Source organism: Coregonus clupeaformis, chromosome 14, assembly GCF_020615455.1.
Source record: "Coregonus clupeaformis isolate EN_2021a chromosome 14, ASM2061545v1, whole genome shotgun sequence".
Classification (NCBI taxonomy): Eukaryota; Metazoa; Chordata; class Actinopteri; order Salmoniformes; family Salmonidae; genus Coregonus; species Coregonus clupeaformis.
The window spans coordinates 32,609,149-32,630,718 of NC_059205.1; the positions used below are offsets into that span (position 1 = coordinate 32,609,149).

The 21,570-nt window shown below is 47.0% G+C and overlaps 1 protein-coding gene across 1 annotated transcript; it reads right to left on the minus strand.

Annotated features, from left to right (window-relative positions):
* Positions 1-869: 869 nt before the first annotated feature.
* LOC121581004 (insulin-like growth factor-binding protein 3) lies at positions 870-15,755 on the minus strand. The gene is made up of 4 exons (XM_041896286.2): positions 15,346-15,755; positions 13,464-13,717; positions 3,783-3,902; positions 870-1,987 (listed from the first exon to the last, which is right to left on the minus strand). Exons 1-4 carry the CDS (start codon positions 15,707-15,709, stop codon positions 1,862-1,864), a joined length of 864 nt encoding a protein of 287 aa, XP_041752220.2. The 5' UTR covers positions 15,710-15,755; the 3' UTR covers positions 870-1,861.
* Positions 15,756-21,570: the final 5,815 nt, after the last annotated feature.

Consider the following 21,570-nt stretch of genomic DNA (forward strand, 5'->3'; position numbering starts at 1 on the left):
CACATTCACCCTCAACAGAACCTCTAGTGGCAATATTTATGAGGGATCTCATCAAGTTATATTTGTAAAAAAAGTATTCAGAATCTCAGCTTCATTAAAAACAATCATGGACATTTAGAAATTCAGATAACACACAAATGTACATTACATAGCAATGGAAGCTGGCGTCAGCTTTAATGCATTTATTTGTATACAGCATATTGGCCTTGAACCTAGACATAGCTAAAATGGTGAAAAGGAATCTCTGAAAACAGAACAGGCACAAAAACATGTGCGCACACACACGCACACAGTCGTGAAAGATAAGGGTTTGTACTGTCCCCTTTATCCCAGTAACCAGCTTATGCAAACTGACAGAGAGGAGGAAGAACGACCACACCGTTGACTGTGGGGAATGTCCCTCCCCTCTCTCCGTACATTGAAATCCAGCAGAAATATGTTCCACTGGTAAATGTGTAGGGAATGTACTTAGAGAGTATACTAAACATTAGGAACACCTTCCTAATATTAAGTTGCACCCCCTATTGCCCTCAGAACAGCCTCAATTTGTCAGGGCAGGGGCTCTACAAGGTGTCAAAAGTGTTCCACGGGGATGCTGGCCCCTGTTGACTCCAATGCTTCCCACAGTTGTGTCAAGTTGGCTGGTAGACGATTCTTGATACACACGGGAAACTGTTGAGCATGAAAAACCCAGCAGTGTTGCAGTTCTTGACACACTCAAAACGGTGCGCCTGGCACGTACTACCATACCCCGTTCAAAGGCACTTAAATATTTTTTCTTGCCCATTCACCCTCTGAATAAACACATACACAATCCCTGTCTCAATTGTCTCAAGGCTTAAAAATCCTTCTTTAACCTATTTCCTCCCCTTCATCTACACTGATTGAAGTGGATTTAACAAGTGACATCAATAAGGGATCATAGCGTTCACCTGGATTCAGCTGGTCAGTCCACGTCATGGAACGAGCAGGTATTCCTAATGTTTTGTACACAGTGTATATGAGCTGCATAGGAAAGATGAGAACAACATCCAAGCTTTATAGTCAACTCCCTTAAAGGGTCCTGAGGAGAGGGCAGTGATCCTACAGTGAGATACTGAATGGACTAAAAGCTGAGTTATGTATTCTCTGCCACAAATTGGGAAAGCATTTTATGACACTGTACTGTGCCACAGGGTGGTCGTACACCAGCACCCCATAGCATACGGTTACACGTATAGACAAAGAGACACAACCACACAGACACATACAAACACACACATTTAAACAAAAACATACAGTAACATATCAAACATACAGAATCACACACATACAAATATAATCATATAATGTAGCCATTCAAACCCACACACGTGAGTATAGTGCCACCTAGCTGTGCGTTGGTGTACGCCTCTCATTGAGGGTCGAGACAGGTACTGTATATGATCCTCTGTCATCAAGTCTGTAATCATCAAGGCTAGCCCTCTGCTATGGAGTGAATGATTACATCTCATGTGTCCTTCTTAGTTACATAAAACAAGTCTGGTCTGCCCTTTCAGTCTATGGAGAATCCATCCACACACTGCTTACAGTACATATGAGCAGCACATAGCATAGGAGGATGTTTGTTGGACACAAGGAGTGTGATTGGATGAGTCCTGTCTTCTTCTCAAGCCACTCCCCCTGCCCTGCCCTCCATAAGGTCCCATGGGCCAAAGAGTCATCAATGCCAGCCAACACATGTCCAGGCCCAGCCATTTTGGACCCTTTTGAATCCCAATATCCTCATAGTTTCTCTGTGTATTCATGGCTCCTTTTTCTTTCTCTCACCCTCTCTCTCTCTCTCGCTTTCTCTCTCTGGCTCTTTCTCGCTGCTCTTGTCTTATTGGCTCTCTGAGTTGTAGCACTGAGCGTCTCCTCGCTCCTTCCCGTCGAAACCTGGCAATGGCTGCCCATACTTATCGACACACCAGCAAAAACCTCGCTTTCTGCCCTTGGATGGACGGCACTGTGTGAGAAAGAGAAAGAGAAAGAGAGAGAGAGACATACAGGGAGAAAACATTATGAGAAAAAGATTTAGACTATTACACCGTAGATCATCTAGCACAATGGCAATATAAAAGGACTTAAGGAAGTGGGACAAGAAATGGTTAAGGACATTAACGTCCATTTTGTGCGGAGGAGACTTGGCCATGGGACGCATGCTGGTGGTATTTTGAGCTGCTTTTACGGTCTACCTCCAGTTACACACACATATAGAGAGCTTAAAGGTAAACAGAAACCTGGTAAAATATTTGCTTAGGCCCATTTGTGAACAACTGAGACCCAAGATCTATTTTCAGTGAGCTGGTGGCCAGTACAAATCATCTGTTGCTGATTATACCCCACAGCTCCAAATTATGGGTACTACAAATGACTTACAGAGTCTCTGGAGCAACCCAAGGGCTGTTATTTTACTGCCAATTTTACTAAAGGTCAGAGTCCTCTCTAGTAAAACATGCAGGAATTCATTTGAAAAGCAGGCGAACAAACAGCGTCACTCTGTAAAAGAGTTCATCAGAATGGAAGTCAACCCTTTCTCTGCTTAATATTACATTTGTCTAGGTATCTGACCCTAGAGACTATAAGATAATCTCAACCCTGAAAGAGTGATGTGGTACAGTAGAGTTTATGCATTGGACTGTTCAGTCAAAATATGACTATCATATCTACTGTATCTTAACCCTCTAATATTGACCCCCATTATCATTTAATTTCCTAATAAAAGTAACAAAAAGCCAGGAAAAATGCATTTAAAAGCTGCTTTAAAAGCACCTCTCATACATAATCACTTTGCCATTTCCGTCAACTAACTCCAAATGCTGTATTTATTCCTCCAAACTATGTATACATTTATAGTTTATAAGGAATGTTGGGTCTGAGACTCATGGGAATGTCTGCCTCTCCCTCCCTGAGGATACACATACGTACATTTTAAACAAACAAAGACAATGAGCCTGGCGTTTTGGTAAAGCTGGTTATGAGATGATTGCAAGTCAAATGGAGGCACGTCCTTTAGGTAGGAGACTCAGTGCTATGGCATGTAATATAAATGTTGCTTTGCTTTTGGTGGATGCCATGATGGCGCTGGTGGATTAAGTGCCTCCATATGAATGCGTCAGGGACACTCATTTATTATAAACAGATTGTGGGCGGACCAGGACCACGCAAATGTGGGAAATGGCTGAAGTTTCTATTTTCTGCACTGCTTTTTCAAAAGTCTGGCAATTATGGGGAGCGAGCGGCGGGTAGTGGCGGGTGCCGGCGGCCACCTTGACGTCTGTCTCCCTGGGAGGGTTCACGTTAAATGGCCGCAGTTCGAGCCGTGCTGGGGTTTAGGGGTCTGTGGTTCCAGGTCTCCAGAGCCAACCGTCTGTCTCTATGGTCTACCCCAACTGCTGTGGCTGAGCAGTGATGAGGCTCTAATAACTAGTGAAAGACGACTGCAGCAGCGCTAGAGGAATGGATCCACTCCAGATATGAATCTAGTATGCATGATGAGTCAGTCACTGATATTGGAGTCTTCATTGATGAAGAAAGAGTAAGTGGCAAGATGATCAGAAATGATGGTAGTTACAATGTTCTAATGGGGGTGATTGTCCTGGCCTCTATAACACTGTTCAAATAGGTGGGTCTGGTATCTGGGCTGGTCTTCCATGGTGAAAGCATGATTGTGGCACATTCAGTAAGGCCAATGAGCCTGGGGTGGCAGACTCATAAAATTGCATAGTTCTTCCTACAGTGTGTTTGCATGATTTCCTTACCTGTTTTTTCTTGTAGAAGCCCTTCTTGTCACAGTTTGGGATGCGGAAGCCTCTGGGGTTGAGGATGTCTGCGATCTTCAGTCCATTGAGGATACTCTCCATCTCTCTACGACAGGGACCCTAAACACACAAGACGACACAAGCACAGACTATAATGACCCATATTACTCCTTCCAAAGCACTCTGCCTACTACAGCTCAGATCCTTATGTCATTATGTCAGATAATTATAGAGCCATTATTGCATGGAACTCCGTTCGATCACATATTACTCAAGTGAACAGCAAACCTGGTTTCAAAAAACAGATAAAGCAACACATCACGGCACAATGCCTCTCCCCTATTTGACCTAGATAGTTTGTGTGTATGTATTGATATGTAGGCTACGTGTGCCTTATGTCGCGAACTCTGATGCGGATGTGGTGTGAATCAAATGCAGGACACAGGAGCTAAGTCAAACCAGACTTTACTTGCATAAACCAAAATAACAAAACGGGTCTAACCAACCCGGAGGCGAACAATACGCCACAGTGCGTAAAACACTCCAAAACCGACTGCGCACAAAACAACAGTGCGACGGTACAAAATGAGCGACTGGCAAACAGCACTGCACCAAACGACAGGTGAAAACAATTACACACAACACATGACAAACTAATGGAACATATAAAGGGTACATAATCACACTAACAGGGAACAGGTGTACAACAACTAGACAAAACCAAACGAACATCGAAACATACAACGGTGGCAGCTAGTACTCCGGGGACGACGACCGCCGAAGCCTGCCCGAGCAAGGAGGAGGAGCAGCCTCGGCCGAAACCGTGACAGTACCCCCCCCCTTGACGCGCGGCTCCAGCCGTGCGCCGACCCCGGCCTCGGGGACGACCAGGAGGACGCGGAGCCGGGCGCGCGGGGTGCCCCTGGTGGAACTCCGACAGGAGAGACGGGTCTAGGATGTCCCTCCGCGGCACCCAGCACCGTTCCTCCGGGCCGTACCCCTCCCACTCCATGAGATACTGGAGACCCCCCATCCGACGTCTCGAGTCCAAGATGGACCGAACGGTGTACGCCGGAGCCCCCTCGATGTCCAGTGGGGGCGGAGGAGTCTCTCCTATCTCACCTTCCTGGAATGGACTAGCTACCACCGGCCTGAGAAGAGACACATGGAACGAGGGGTTAATATTCTTATACTCAATAGGCAGTTGTAACCTATAACACACCTCGTTCAATCTTCTCAGGACTTTAAAAGGCCCCACAAACCGCCGACCCAGCTTCCGGCAGGGCAGGCGGAGGGGCAGGTTTCTGGTCGAGAGCCAGACTCGATCTCCAGGTGCGTACACCGGCCCCTCACTGCGGTGGAGATCGGCGCTCGCCTTGTGTCGACGGATGGCCCGCTGCAGATGGACGTGTGCAGCGTTCCACATCTCCTCCGAGCGCCTCACCCCACTCATCCACCGCAGGGGCCTCGATCTGGCTCTGCTGCCATGGTGCCAGAACCGGCTGGTACCCTAACACACATTGGAAAGGGGTTAGGTTGGTGGAGGAGTGGCGGAGAGAGTTTTGGGCCATCTCTGCCCAGGGAATGTACCTAGCCCACTCCTCCGGCCGGTCCTGGCAATACGACCTCAGAAACCTACCCACATCCTGGTTCACTCGTTCTACCTGCCCATTGCTCTCCGGGTGGTACCCCGAGGTAAGGCTCACCGAGACCCCCAAACGCTCCATGAACGCTCTCCAGACTCGGGAGGTGAACTGGGGGCCTCGATCAGACACTATATCCTCGGGTACCCCGTAAAGCCGGAAGACGTGGGTAAATAGTGCCTCAGCGGTCTGTAGGGCAGTAGGAAGACCCGACATAGGGAGGAGACGACAGGCCTTAGAGAACCGGTCCACAACGACCAGGATGGTGGTATTCCCCTGAGAGGGGGAAGGTCTGTCACAAAATCCACCGAGAGGTGGGACCAGGGTCGTTGTGGAACGGGCAGGGGTTGTAACTTACCCCTGGGCAAGTGTCTGGGCGCCTTACACTGGGCGCACACCGAGCAGGAGGAGACATAAACCCTCACATCCCTGGCTAACGTTGGCCACCAGTACTTAGTGCTAAGACAGTGCACTGTCCGGCCAATACCCGGATGTCCAGAGGAGGGTGACGTGTGAGCCCAGTAAATGAGTCGATCCCGAACATCGAGCGGAACGTACGTCCGACCCACAGGACACTGTGGAGGGCTAGGGTCGGCACGCAACGCCCGCTCGATTTCAGCATCGACCTCCCACACAACCGGTGCCACTAGACAAGACGCCGGTAGTATGGGAGTAGGCTCAATGGACCTCTCCTCTGTGTCATACCGCCGGGACAGAGCGTCTGCCTTACTGTTCTGGGACCCAGGGATGTACGTGATCTTAAATACGAACCTGGCTAGAAACATGTTCCACCGAGCCTGGCGAGGGTTCAGTCTCCTAGCTGCCCGGATGTACTCCAGGTTCCGATGGTCAGTCAAAATGAGGAAAGGGTGTTGAGCCCCCTCAAGCCAATGCCTCCACACCTTAAGGGCCTGTACCACAGCTAACAGCTCCCTGTCCCCGACGTCATAATTTCGCTCCGCCGGGCTGAGCTTTTTAGAGTAGAAAGCACAGGGGCGGAGTTTAGGTGGCGTGCCGGGCCGTTGAGAGAGAACGGCCCCTATACCGGCCTCAGACGCGTCCACCATAACCTGAAAGGGTAAGGCGGGATCTGAATGCGCCAGCACCGGAGCCGAAGTAAACAGGTCCTTCAGTTTCCCAAAAGCCCTGTCCGCCTCAGCTGACCACTGCAGGCGCACCGGACCACCCTTCAGAAGGGTCGTTATGGGAGCTGCCACCTGTCCAAAACCCCGGATAAACCTCCGGTAGTAATTCGCAAAGCCCAAGAACTGCTGCACCTCTTTAACAGTGGTTGGGGTTTGCCAATTACGCACGGCTGACACACGGTCCACCTCCATCTTCACCCCTGACGCGGACAACCGATAACCCAAAAAGGAGACCAACTCCTGAAAAAACAGACATTTCTCTGCCTTGACATACAGGTCATGCTCCAACAGCCTCCTCAATACACGACGCACCAGGGCTACATGCTCGGCTCGGGTAGAAGAGTACACTAGAATGTCATCAATGTACACGACCACCCCTTGCCCCTGCAACCCTCCATCTTTTTTCTTCATAAAAAAGAAGCTCGAAGACGCAGGGTAAGTGTAGGGCCGTATGTATCCCTGTCTCAAGGATTTGGCTATGTAAGTCTCCATAGCTTTTCTCTCCTCTTGAGACAAGGGATACACGTGGCTCCGTGGGAGCGCTGCTCCTGCCTGGAGGTCTATCGCACAATCCCCCTGTCTGTGAGGAGGCAGCTGCGTCGCCCTCGCTTTACTGAACACAAGTGCCAAATCCCCATATTCAGGTGGAATGTGCAATGCGGGCACTTGGTTTGGACTTTCCACCGAGGTCGCCCCCACGGAAACACCCAGACATCGCCCCTCACACTGAGCAGACCACTCCTTGAGAGCTCTCTGTTGCCACGAAATGGCAGGGTTATGGGTACTTAACCAGGGAATTCCCAGCACCACCGGGTACGCAGGGGAGTCGATCAGATATAGCTGAATAGTCTCCTCATGACCCCCTGCGTACACATCCTAAGTGGTGCTGTGACTTCCCTAATCAACCCCGACCCCAACGGGCGGCTATCTAAAGCATGAACGGGAAAAGGATCGTCAACAGGCAGGAGGGGAATCCCTAAATCTAAACAAAACTTCCGATCAACAAAATTCCCAGCTGCGCCTGAATCTACTAGCGCCTTATGCTGGGAATGAGGTGCAACCTGTGGAAAACTAACAGGTATACAAAAGTGCACAACAGAGAGCTCTGGGTAAGTGGGCGTCTACTCACCTGGGAATGCTCCCCAGTGCGTGGCCTGTTGTCCCCTCCTCCTGGAGACCCTCCCCAGCACCTGGCCGCAGTGTGCCCTCCACGGCCGCAATTGGTGCAGGGGACAGCCCCCTCGGGCTCCTTCTCCTCCTCTCTCTAGCGCCAGCACCCCGAGCTCCATAGGGCTCGGCTCGGAGGTGCTGGAGGATGGAATGGACGGACCCCACTCGGGACATCCACGGGTGGCCAGCAGGGTGTCCAGACGGATGGACATGTCGACCAACTGGTCGAAGGTGAAATTGGTGTCCCTGCAGGCCAACTCACGCTGAACGTCCTCCCGTAGGCTACATCGAAAATGATCGATGAGGGCCCGTTCATTCCACCCTGCATCTGCCGCTAGAGTCCGGAACTCCAGTGCGAACGCCTGTGCGCTCCTCCTCCCCTGTCGGAGGTAGTATAGACGCTCCCCCGCCGCTTTGCCCTCAGGTGGATGGTCGAACACGGCCTTGAAGCGACGGGAGAACTCCGCGTAGGAGATCAAATCAAATCAAATCAAATTTTATTGGTCACATGCGCCGAATACAACAGGTGCAGACATTACAGTGAAATGCTTACTTACAGCCCTTAACCAACAGTGCATTTATTTTAAACAAAAAAAGTAAGAATAAAACAACAACAAAAAAAAGTGTTGAGAAAAAAAGAGAAGTAAAATAAAGTGACAGTAGAGAGGCTATATATACAGGGGGGTACCGTTGCAGAGTCAATGTGCGGGGGCACCGGCTAGTTGAGGTAGTTGAGGTAATATGTACATGTGGGTAGAGTTAAAGTGACTATGCATAAATACTTAACAGAGTAGCAGCAGCGTAAAAAGGATGGGGTGGGGGCAGTGCAAATAGTCCGGGTAGCCATGATTAGCTGTTCAGGAGTCTTATGGCTTGGGGGTAGAAGCTGTTGAGAAGTCTTTTGGACCTAGACTTGGCACTCTGGTACCGCTTGCCGTGCGGTAGCAGAGAGAACAGTCTATGACTAGGGTGGCTGGAGTCTTTGACAATTTTGAGGGCCTTCCTCTGACACCGCCTAGTATAGAGGTCCTGGATGGCAGGAAGCTTTGCCCCAGTGATGTACTGGGCCGTACGCACTACCCTCTGTAGTGCCTTGCGGTCAGAGGCCAAGCAGTTGCCATACCAGGCGGTGATGCAACCAGTCAGGATGCTCTCGATGGTGCAGCTGTAGAATTTTTTGAGGATCTGAGGACCCATGCCAAATCTTTTTAGTCTCCTGAGGGGGAATAGGCTTTGTCGTGCCCTCTTCACGACTGTCTTGGTGTGTTTGGACCATGGTAGTTCATTGGTGATGTGGACACCAAGGAACTTGAAGCTCTCAACCTGTTCCACTACAGCCCCGTCGATGAGAATGGGGGCGTGCTCAGTCCTCTTTTTTTCCTGTAGTCCACAATCATCTCCTTTGTCTTGGTCACGTTGAGGGAGAGGTTGTTGTCCTGGCACCACACGGCCAGATCTCTGACCTCCTCCCCTATAGGCTGTCTCATCGTTGTCGGTGATCAGGCCTACCACTGTTGTGTCGTCGGCAAACTTAATGATGGTGTTGGAGTCGTGCCTGGCCATGCAGTCATGGGTGAACAGAGAGTACAGGAGGGGACTGAGCACGCACCCCTGAGGGGCCCCTTTGTTGAGGATCAGTGTGGCAGATGTGTTGTTACCTACCCTTACCACCTGGGGGTGGCCCGTCAGGAAGTCCAGGATCCAGTTGCAGAGGGAGGTGTTTAGTCCCAGGATCCTTAGCTTAGTGATGAGCTTAGAGGGCACTATGGTGTTGAATGCTGAGCTGTAGTCAATGAATAGCATTCTCACGTAGGTGTTCCTCTTGTCCAGGTGGGAAAGGGCAGTGTGGAGTGCGATAGAGATTGCATCATCTGTGGATCTGTTGGGGCGGTATGCAAATTGGAGTGGGTCTAGGGTTTCTGGGATTATGCTGTTGATGTGAGCCATGACCAGTCTTTCAAAGCACTTCATGGCTACAGACGTCAGTGCTACGGGTCGGTAGTCATTTAGGCAGGTTATCTTAGAGTTCTTGGGCACGGGGACTATGGTGGTCTGCTTGAAACATGTTGGTATTACAGACTCAGTCAGGGACATGTTGAAAATGTCAGTGAAGACACTTGCCAGTTGGTCAGCACATGCTCGGAGTACACGTCCTGGTAATCCGTCTGGCCCTGCGGCCTTGTGAATGTTGACCTGCTTAAAAGTCTTACTCACATCGGCTACGGAGAGCGTGATCACATAGTCATCCGGAACAGCTTGTGCTCTCATGCATGCTTCAGTGTTGCTTGCCTCGAAGCGAGCATAGAAGTGGTTTAGCTCGTCTGGTAGGCTTGTGTCACTGGGCAGCTCGCGGCTGTGCTTCCCTTTGTAGTCTGTAATAGTTTTCAAGCCCTGCCACATCCGACGAGCGTCAGAGCCAGTGTAGTATGATTCAATCTTAGACCTGTATTGACTCTTTGCCTGTTTGATGGTTCGTCGGAGGTCATAGCGGGATTTCTTATAAGCGTCCGGGTTAGAATCCCGTTCCTTGAAAGCGGCAGCTCTATCCTTTAGCTCAGTGCGGATGTTTCCTGTAATCCATGGCTTCTGGTTGGGGTATGTACGTACGGTCACTGTGGGGACGACATCATCGATGCACTTATTGATGAAGCCAGTGACTGATGTGGTGTACTCCTCAATGCTGTCTGAAGAATCCCGGAACATGTTCCAGTCTGTGCTAGCAAAACAGTCCTGTAGCTTAGCATCTGCGTCATCTGACCACTTTTTTATTAACCGAATCACTGGTGCTTCCTGCTTTAGTTTTTGCTTATAAGCAGGAATCAGGAGGATATAGTTATGGTCAGATTTGCCAAATGGAGGGCGAGGGAGAGCTTTGTATGCGTCTCTGTGTGTGGAGTAAAGGTGGTCTAGAGTTTTTTCCCCTCTGGTTGCACATTTAACATGCTGGTAGAAATTAGGTAGAACGGATTTAAGTTTCCCTGCATTAAAGTCCCCGGCCACTAGGAGCGCTGCATCTGGATGAGCGTTTTCCTGTTGATTAATGGCTTTGTACAACTCATTCAGTGCAATCTTAATGCCAGCATTGGTTTGTGGTGGTAAATAGACAGCTATGAAAAATATAGATGAAAACTATCTTGGTAAATAGTGTGGTCTACAGCTTATCATAAGATACTCTACCTCGGGCGAGCAAAACCTCGAGACTTCCTTAGTATTTGATTTTGTGCACCAGCTGTTGTTTACAAATATACACAGACCGCCACCCCTTGTCTTACCAGAGTCAGCCGTTCTGTCCTGCCGATGTAGCGTATAGCCTGCTAGCTGAATATTATCATTGTTGTCGTTCAGCCACGACTCCGTGAAACATAAGATATTACAGTTTTTAATGTCCCGTTGGTAGGATAACCGTAATCTTAAATCGTCCATTTTATTCTCAAAAGCTTGAACGTTGGCTAATAGGATTGATGGAAGAGGCAGTTTACTCGCTCGCCGTCGGATCCTTACAAGGCACCCGGATCTGCGTCCGCGATATCTCCGTCTCTTCCTCACGCGAATGACGGGGATTTGGGCCTTGTCGGGTGTCTGTATGATATCCTTCGCGGCCGCCTCGTTGAAGAAAAAATCTTCGTCCAATGCGAGGTGAGTAATCGCTGTCCTGATATCCAGAAGCTCTTTTTGGTTATAAGAGACGATGGCAGAAACATTATGTACAAAATAAATTACAAATAACGCGGAAAAACACACATAATAGTACAATTGGTTAGAGGGTTGGTTAGAGGGCTGTAAAACGGCAGCCCTCTATCCTCCTCCACTCGGCGTTGGCCCATTCCAACGCCTTGCCCGTGAGACAGGAGATGAGGGCGGAAACGCTCTCGTGTCCCGAGGGCACCGGGTGTACAGTGGCCAGGTAGAGCTCCACCTGCAGGAGGAACCCCTGACACCCGGCAGCTGTGCCGTCATACGCCCTCGGGAGCGAGAGCCGAACCCCACTGGGTTCCGGGCCTGGGACGGGCGGATCGCCCGATGGTGGTGGTAAGGTAGGTGGGGGTGTGGGTACCCCTCTGGACTCCCATCGGTGCAGGGTGTTGATGACGTCCTGCAGAGCGGTCCCCAGTTGTCGGATCTGGTCATCCTGGCCGCGGACGTGCTCCTCCAGCGACTCAGGTGCTGCTGTTGCTCCTGCTGATTCCATCTTAAGGTGTGTAATTCTGTCGCGAACTCTGATGCGGATGTGGTGTGAATCAAATGCAGGACACAGGAGCTAAGTCAAACCAGACTTTACTTGCATAAACCAAAATAACAAAACGGGTCTAACCAACCCGGAGGCGAACAATACGCCACAGTGCGTAAAACACTCCAAAACCGACTGCGCACAAAACAACAGTGCGACGGTACAAAATGAGCGACTGGCAAACAGCACTGCACCAAACGACAGGTGAAAACAATTACACGCAACACATGACAAACTAATGGAACATATAAAGGGTACATAATCACACTAACAGGGAACAGGTGTACAACAACTAGACAAAACCAAACGAACATCGAAACATACAACGGTGGCAGCTAGTACTCCGGGGACGACGACCGCCGAAGCCTGCCCGAGCAAGGAGGAGGAGCAGCCTCGGCCGAAACCGTGACACCTTATGTATTTTTTTTTACATTTATGTAGTTCTGTCCTTGAGCTGTTGTCTATTAATGTTCTGTATTATGTCATGTTTCATGTTTTGTGTGGACCCCATGAAGAGTAGCTGCTGCTTTTGCAACAGCTAATGAGGATCCTAATAAAATACCAAAATACCAAAAGTAGTTATCTAATGGCATTACTCTATCCAATTCAAACAGTGAAACTAACACAAACCCCAACAGTGTCCTTACTTAGTACTGTAATTCAATCCAAATGCTCTAGGAACATAGACAGGGATGCTATCATTAGTATTAGGCTACACCAAGCTCCATCTCTAGCCTACTGCACTACCCTTCAGTAGTATGCAAACAATGGTGGTACTAGGGATAAGAAAAAAGAGAGGCAACTAATAGGAAATTAATTCATCTGACCACCTTGTGAGGGCTTATGCTTTGCTGTAAGCCGCTTAGAAACTCTAATACTTTACACAAAGGGATAGGCCAGGGGATAACATGCAATCAAAGAGGCCCTAGAAACTTGTCCTCATGTCCAGCTCCAGTCACTGATCAAAGCAAAGCAAAGCTCATTCCTCGTGCTGCACTTGTTTTCCTGCCGCCGGGTCAAAGGCAGGATCAAAAATAGAAAGAGGAGGGAGGGTCCAAACACGCAGAGTCCCAATCCATCATCAGCTTGTTCTGAGGCTCGGCGCTCCCCTCCAGCCCGCCAATGCTCCCCTCCCTGCCCCCGGGCGGCACGCGGACGCCTTGCGGCGAAACAACAACCTGACCCGAGGTCAGCCGCAGAGGCAGAGCTACCATACCCAATCAGCGCCACTCCAATCTCCCGCCACCACCGACGCACCCCCGCCAGCCGTCAGCAACCATACCCAGAACATATCATCACCTGCAGATGGATGGAGAAAAACACCAAAACACTGAGGAAAGGGGGAAGAAAGAGGGAGAAAGGATGAGAAAGGGGGAGAAAAACACCAAAACACTGAGGAAATGAGGATGAAAGCATAACACAGAGCGAAGAAGGAGGAGAACATTCCCTTACAGACTGTTCCTAGAGAAAGGTAAACAGTGGACCTGGTACTTACATACTCTGGGTCCTGCTTGGATTCCAGGGAGAAGTTCTGTTGGTCTGTGCTGAGAGCTCCAGGGATTTCCTCCATCTTGTAACTCTGGGCCCTCTTCAGCTGCTCCCTGCGGATGACCTCTGCTTTGACTGGGTGGAGGAGAGAGGGGTGATGGGGGAGTCTGGAGTCTACAGGAGGTCTGCTGGTGCTGAAGGGGGCTTGGAGCACTGGGGCGGTGGTGATTCGCTCCTCCTCCTGAGTACCACCATAATTTTCTGCCAAAAACAGAGAGGGGGGCATTGTTTTGTTTGTGAATTCATGTTATTGTGGCACAATTGGAAGCATTCACAATATTACATAATCATCTATTTAAATGTTTGTATTTTGTTTAGTCCACCAGGTATTAGTCCTCAAAGAGTCCTTAAGAAATGTAAAAATAAAACATACAGTAAAGTATAATAATTCATATATAATAATACTAATGGATTGTGTGGGTGGATCACAAGAATCATGTGAATGGTCTGTATGTGCTGGTTCAGGCATTTTTTTGACAGTCCCTTGATGTTCATCCAAGCTAATAATATACTGAACAAAAATATAAACACACATGCAACAATTTCAAAGATTTACTGAGTTACAGTTCAAATGAGGAAATCAGTCAATTGAAATAAATTACTTAGGCCCTAATCTATGGATTTCACATGACTGGGAATACAGACATGAATCTGTTGTTCACAGATATTTAAAAAAAAAAATCGGCCTCACAATGGGCCTCAGGATCTCGTCACAGTATTTCTGTGCAATCAAATTGCCATCGATAAAATGCAATTGTGTTTGTTGTCCGTAGCTTATGCCTTCCCCTACTATAACCCCACCACCCTTCGGCACTCTGTTCACAACGTTGACATCAGCAAACCCACACAACGCCATACACGTGGTCTGCGGTTGTGAGGCCGGTTGGACGTACTGCCAAATTCTCTAAAACGACGTTGAAGGCGGCTTATGGTAGAGAAATTAACATTGAATTCTCTGGCAACAGCTCTGGTGGACATTCCTGCAGTCAGCATGCCAATTGGATGCTTCTTCAAAACTTGAGACATCTGTGTTGTGTGATAAAACTGCACATTTTAGAGTGGCCTTTTACTGTCCCCAGCACCTGCATAATGATCATGCTTTAATCAGCTTATTGATATGCCACACCTGCTCACTAACAGGGATGTAAACAAATTAGTGCACATCATTTGAGTGAAATAAGCTTTTTGTGTGTATGGAACATTTCTGGGATCTTTCATTGCAGCTCATGAAACATGGGACCAACACTTTACATGTTGCATTCATATTTTTGTTCAGTGTAGTTGCACATTAATTACTGATGAAGAAAGGAGGGTAGAGAGGAGAGTTTGATGGTCAGATATCCTTTGAAGCTTAAGAAATGGAAAAGCAGTATTGATTTACAATTGCAAACAACAATATAGATGGTTGAAATAAATATTGATATCTGTCAAATAAGACTAATTCCATCAATAATCTCCATGAAACCCTTGTATGACACAGTCACAGTTTTAAAATTCCACAAAGTGAAAATAATAATAGTGTAAACAGCAGTGATGCAGTTAAATTACAAGGTCAAACATCAATGTCAACCAGATAATGAGTGAGACAGTATAATTGTTTGTCAATCCAATTGTGTAAATATTGGACATATTACGCGCAGGCTGGCTTCATCCTAACGGATAGCTCAAGGTGATGAATTATACTTTAGGCTGCCTTACATCCAGATGTTTCAGATGACAAGCAAAAGTATCGATATTTTTACAGCGCACATCATCATAATGATATAATAATCAGTTGGCAAACCATGCGTAAAAAACTTTCCTAACTGCGTCATCATCGTGGCATTTACCTTGACGTTCATTGACTAAAGTGGCAACAGGTCTTTTAATGATCGCGTTTGCACACTGTCCTCGTCCTTCCAGCAGAGCTTGGAGAGGTTTCGTCTCGCCGGGCTGGTACTGGCATGTCATCCCGGAGCCACATCTCCCCGTGTACACCCCGCACGGCTTTCCAAAGGCCAGCGCGCAAGTCATGCAGCACCCGCAGCCCGGTTCGCGAACTCTCTCTGCGCAGTCCCTGGGCAACTGCTTGCACAGGAGCCGGGCTCCAGCATCACATGGTTCGCACCGGATAACCGGCCCTACCGCGACTGATCTCCGCATAATCGAAGCCAGAACAACTGTCATCCAAAGTGTGAGAAAACATGTCTCCATGGTGATGATATCGGGAGGGTCTTGGTGCGTAATGTCCTGAATTTAACTCTGCAGTTCATTCTCATGAAGCCACTTTGGACAAAACGTCTCAATATATACAGCCAGCCACTGCAAAGTCACACCCCTCTGAGCTGCTTGAGTGAGGGATTGGAGGGATTTCTTTAACTTCCACTGATATTTTCTGAAAAAACTTCCTTAAACGTTTTGAGGGAATAAGTAGCCCAATAAATAAAACAATGTTTTTCTGTGCAAATAATTAATCAAATAAGCAATCCAAATAAGCAACAATCCATCTGATTGAACTTGATTTATTTCTAAGGCTAATTATTCTCAAACAGATTGTTTGGGATTTTCTCTTTAGGTATGCCAGCACAATAACTAGCTTTATTTTAGTTTTATGACATCTCTACAAACTTAAATTGGATGAACATTAAAAAAATAAGAAGATGTTTGATGTTGTTCTAAGGGCTCTTGTTTTCAGTCAGGGTATTTTATGTGAACTTCACAGAGTACCAGTTTTAACATGAATAAAAAACCTTATGCCCAGGAAATTGCCAGAACACTTGCCTGAAAGACAAATAAAAAGTGGCTAAATCAACCTCAGTGTAAGAGGCTTAACCCTAAAAGTGCTAACAGGATCCATTTTGATCCTTCTGAAATTGTAGGACTTTGTCAAGCAACTAGTTACCGACAAAAAATTAAAATACCATTTACCATGATTTCTGTGTTAATAAAGAGGAATGAAAAATAATATATATTTTGTATACTAATGGTACGTGGCTAAACTGAAAATGTGGACTCAATAGTAAACTTTATGATAAACTACAAATATATAGAAAAGATATGGAGCCACCCAAGATTTGGGGGTGTGGCAGCCACTATAAATTGAGAGTCTCATCTTTCAGATGCAATTGAAACTGAGTTGATAGCCCATAGCATTCAAATGTTGGAGCTAAATTCAATGTCTATTCCATGTTGGTTCAACATCATTTCATTGAAATTATGTGGAAACAACGTTGATCCAACCAGTGTGTGCCCAGTGGGATGGCACATGTGCCCCCAAATGTTTGGATATACTGGAAAAGTTACCAGGTTGTTAGCTAGCTAGCCAACTAGGTAACATGACTGAACAAAGTGTAAACAAATGGTCAATGACCTCGATGCACGAGTAGGATATCACGTTACCCACTTTCGGTCCCAACCCATAGTTGAAAAAACCCTACTCTATGGCTGTAAAAGTAATCTGTCATGTACTGTCCATGCAGTCTCTATTGGGGTTCCCCACTGAACAGCTCTTATCTGGCATCTCTTAAATGTAATCTATTTCTGCTCATTTCACTTGAGACGAGCAATCACCCATGCTCCTTTGTACATTATCTGCATGGATGTTAACAATAGATGTTTGTTCTCTACAGTTTCACTGTAGCAGTTGTGGGTCCACTATAACTTGTGCTCCACCCATCCCACTGGCTCCAAGGAGGCTGGGTAGGCTGAGCTTATCAGGAGGTCAGCAGGTCATGGAGCTCTGGCCACATCCTCCCCCATCTCTGATTGGTTGCTACCTGCCCCAACAACCAATTAGCAGGGCCTGCCTGACTCATAAAGCTTGCACACAATAATAATCACTTGTAACAGTAATAAAGCAGTACAGCAAGGCCCAATATGTTTACAAGAACGGAAATCTAATCAGATTTGACATGCAAATTTAAATCTTAATGTACTTTTTTTTATGCTTATCAACAATGTAATCATAAAAAAATAAAATGTGTATGTTTCTTGTGGTGCTTGACATGGAGAAATGCATTTCAACAGGTGGACTTTATGGAATGGGAGGGCCTGTGGAGGGTGTTTGGCCGTGGCTTTGCGAGGGGTGGAAAATTAACTGACAATAAACTGATAATGAACTGTGCTACAGCCATTTCTGCACCTGGAATCTAAACATAGTTTGTTACATTTGGTTTTTGGTTCAGGGATTACACTGTAAGTAAATACTTAAATACATACTTCTATTATATTACATATATGGCTGTGTATGGTAGCTGTGTCCATGTAATCACCTAGAACTTGTTATGACCTCTGTAACAGTCTACAATCCACAAGGCCTGCTTGAGAGTAAACAGGTCCAGCTACCAGGGATTGAAGCTATTCCTGACAACTCATCCCTTGTATCCGAGGAGAGACCCTCTCAACTGAACAATGATCAAATGGTATGAATGAAATAACATCCAAAATCATGAACTATCCTTTTGGGTGTAATATGCAGCTAGATTAGGCTGATATTGGGCATTTGAGGGAATAAGCAACATTTGAATTAATTAACTTGTTGCTGTGCTCCTTTCATAGGCCTATGCACGAAGAAATCCATATCAAGTTACAGTTGACAAATTCGACAGGAGCATAACACCTCACATCATTTCATTAGACATAAAAAAGGGCTACCACTGGATCATAATGGTCGCATCTCAGGAAGGTGTTGGTGCAGATCACCTCCCACAACAGGTCTCCAGATCAGTCCTTGAAGTTCCTATATCCGAATTTGTGCCAAACACTGAAGACAAACAATACCTCAGGAACGAATTCAAAGAGCTTGTGGGATGTGTCTTTGTGAGACATTTACCACAATTTGAGCACTACAAGTCTAATGTTAAATGGCACTTACCTCTGAAATACTTGGATATAATGGCAAGGAATTTGAATATAATTATTTTAGGGCTACTGGATGAAGATGAATGACAGTCAAAATACATGATGGGGATGATCAAAATACTTAAGGAATGTTATGTCCCATAATTTTCCATAGAAGTAGACTGGCAGACCCCGCTTGTGAAGTTGACATTAACAGCTGATCAATTGACAAAACAAAATGCAGATGTAGCAATTGGATATTTGAAAATTGCCCTTGAGCCTATGGACAAAGTGGTAGGCTTACTGCCTGCTGTTGCAGACTTCCACTGTGTAATGAACTTTACTGACCTTATATACAGGGAGTTCTACAAGACAACATCCAATGGAGAATATGGGAACTCTCTACCAATTAAGGAACATGGTGAACAGAAGAAATGTTACTCAAAGTGCAGTTAGAGACAAATACAGGCCATGTTCTGAATTTTTTAAAGATGTAACAGATGCCTCCATCATCACAGCTACACTCCATTACTTTGGCATGGCTTCAGTTCAGGACACAATACACAGACATAGTCCACCAGAAGATTTCACATCTGCCACCGAAAAACAGAAGTGGTTTGATGCGCAGATGTTTGTCATAGTAGACACCTACTCCCATTCCAAGATGGCGTAGCAGTGCGGTCGTGTTCTCTTGTGTGTCCATGTAAATAGCTTGTTTTTTGTATTTTTTTTGTATTTTACGTATATATTTCCCTATCACACTTTTCATCCTTCTACTAAATATACTTTCCTGCAACCCGCCTCACTCAATGTAGAACGGATTCTATTATTTACTCACCTTTATCTAGAATCTCCAGTTGAAACTAGCCAGCCAGCTAACTAGCTAACTAGCTATTAGCCACCGTTAGCGGTTTTCACCCAGAACATCAGATTTTCTGCTGGAATAACTGAATCACTGGAACTTAACACCGGATCGCAACTAGCTAGCCGCAACCGAATGGATGTCGAATGGATGTTGCTGTAGGCTAATCACCACTGCCCCCGAAGCAAGCATCAGTTAGCCTCGAGCTAGCCTCGAGCAGGCCCATATCCCGGCTATCTACCTCTCTGTCTACCGGACGGGAGTAGCCAGCTAACCAGCTAACTAGCTACTTGCTATTAGCCACCATTAGCGTTTTTTCACCATTGTCCGTGGCCTGCACTACCTACCAGCCAGCTCTAGCCTGGACTATTATCGGCCAGTCTGCACTGTCTGCACAGCGCGTTATCGACCCAGAACCTATTGGATTTTCTGCCGGAATCACTGAATCACTGGACCTTTAACACTGGATAATCGCAACTAGCTAGCTGCAACCAAATGAACGTTGTTGTTGGCTAATCAGCCTTGAGCTAGCCTTGAGTCAGGCACATCTCCCGGCTATCTACCTCTCTGTCAACCGGACGGGACCTCTTAGATTCGACACTGGGCCCCGCCGATCCATCACGACTGGTCTGCCGACGTAATCGTCTGTGGTTTCAACAGGCTTCCCGTTGCGACGACCACAAAGATCCATCTGCTAGCCCCGGCCCGCTAGCACACGCAAACGACAGCCGTGCTTCCTGATCGCTGTGCTGTAGTACCAATTCGAACTGCTCTCGGACTCACATATTGCTGTTCACTGGACCTTATGATCACTCAGCTGCACAGCTGATGCCTGCTGGACTGTTCCTTTACACGGTACCCTGTCCTGTTTATCTGTTTAGCCTCAGCCCAAACTTTATCGCCATTACCAGTTGTTGTCTTAGCTCTCTCTAATAACACCTGTGATTGCTTTATGCCTCTCTCCCATGTCAATATGCCTTGCCTATTGCTGTTCCAGTTAGTTCTTATTATACAATTTCACTGTAGAACCCCAAGTCCCTCTCAAACTGCATCAAATAGTTCCTTTGTTCCACCCCCCATACACGCCGAGACCGGCTCAATCGGTGCCTCCAGTGATGCTATCTCTTTCATTGTTACCCAACGCTTAGGTTTACCTCCACTGTACTCATATCCTTCCATATCCTTGTCTTTACATAATGCCCTGAATCTATTCTACAATGCCCGGAAATCTGCCCCCTTTATTCTCTGTACCCAACGCACTAGAAGACCAGTTCTTAAAGCCTTTAGCCGTATCCTTATTCTAGTCCTTATCTGTTCCTCTGGTGATGTAGAGGCTAACCCAGGCCCTGCAGCCCCCAGTATCACTCCTACTCCCCAGGAGCTATCATTTGTTGACTTCTGTAACCGTAAAAGCCTTGGTTTTCTGCACGTTAACATCAGAAGCCTCATTCCTAAGTTTGAGTTATTCACTGCGTTAGCACACTCCGCCAACCCTGATGTTCTAGCAGTGTCTGAATCCTGGCTTAGGAAGGCCACCAAAACTTCTGAAATTTCCATCCCCAACTACAACATTTTCCGTCTAGATAGAACTGCCAAAGGGGGTGGAGTTGCAATCTACTGTAGAGATAGCCTGCAGAGCGCTATCATACTATCCTAGGTCTGTGCCCAAACAGTTTGAGCTTCTACTTCTAAAAATCCACCTTTCCAGAAATAAGTATCTCACTGTTGCCGCTTGCTACAGACCCCCCTCAGCCCCCAGCTGTGCCCTGGACACAATATGTGAATTGATTGCCCCCCATTTATCCTCAGAGTTCGTACTGCTTGGTGACCTAAATTGGGATATGCTTAACACACCGGCCATCCTCCAATCCAAACTAGATGCCCTCAATCTCACACAAATTGTCAACGAACCTACCAGGTACAACCCTAAATCCGTAAACATGGGCACCCTCATAGATATCATCCTGACTAACTTAACCTCTAAATACACCTCCGCTGTCTTCAACCAGGATCTCAGCGATCACTGCCTTATTGCCTGCGTCTGTAACGGGTCCGCGGTCAAACGACCACCCCTCATCACTGTCAAACGATCCCTAAAACACTTTAGTGAGCAGGCCTTACTAATTGACCTGGCCCAGGTATCCTGGATGGATATCGATCTCATTCCGTCAGTAGAGGATGCGTGGTTGTTCTTTAAAAGTAATTTCCTCTCAATCTTAAATAAACATGCCCCATTAAAAAAATACAGAAATAAGAACAGATATAGCCCCTGGTTCTCCTCAAACTTGACTGCCCTTGACCAGCACAAAAACATCCTGTGGCGTACTGCATTAGCATCGAATAGCCCCCGCGATATGCAACTTTTCAGGGAAGT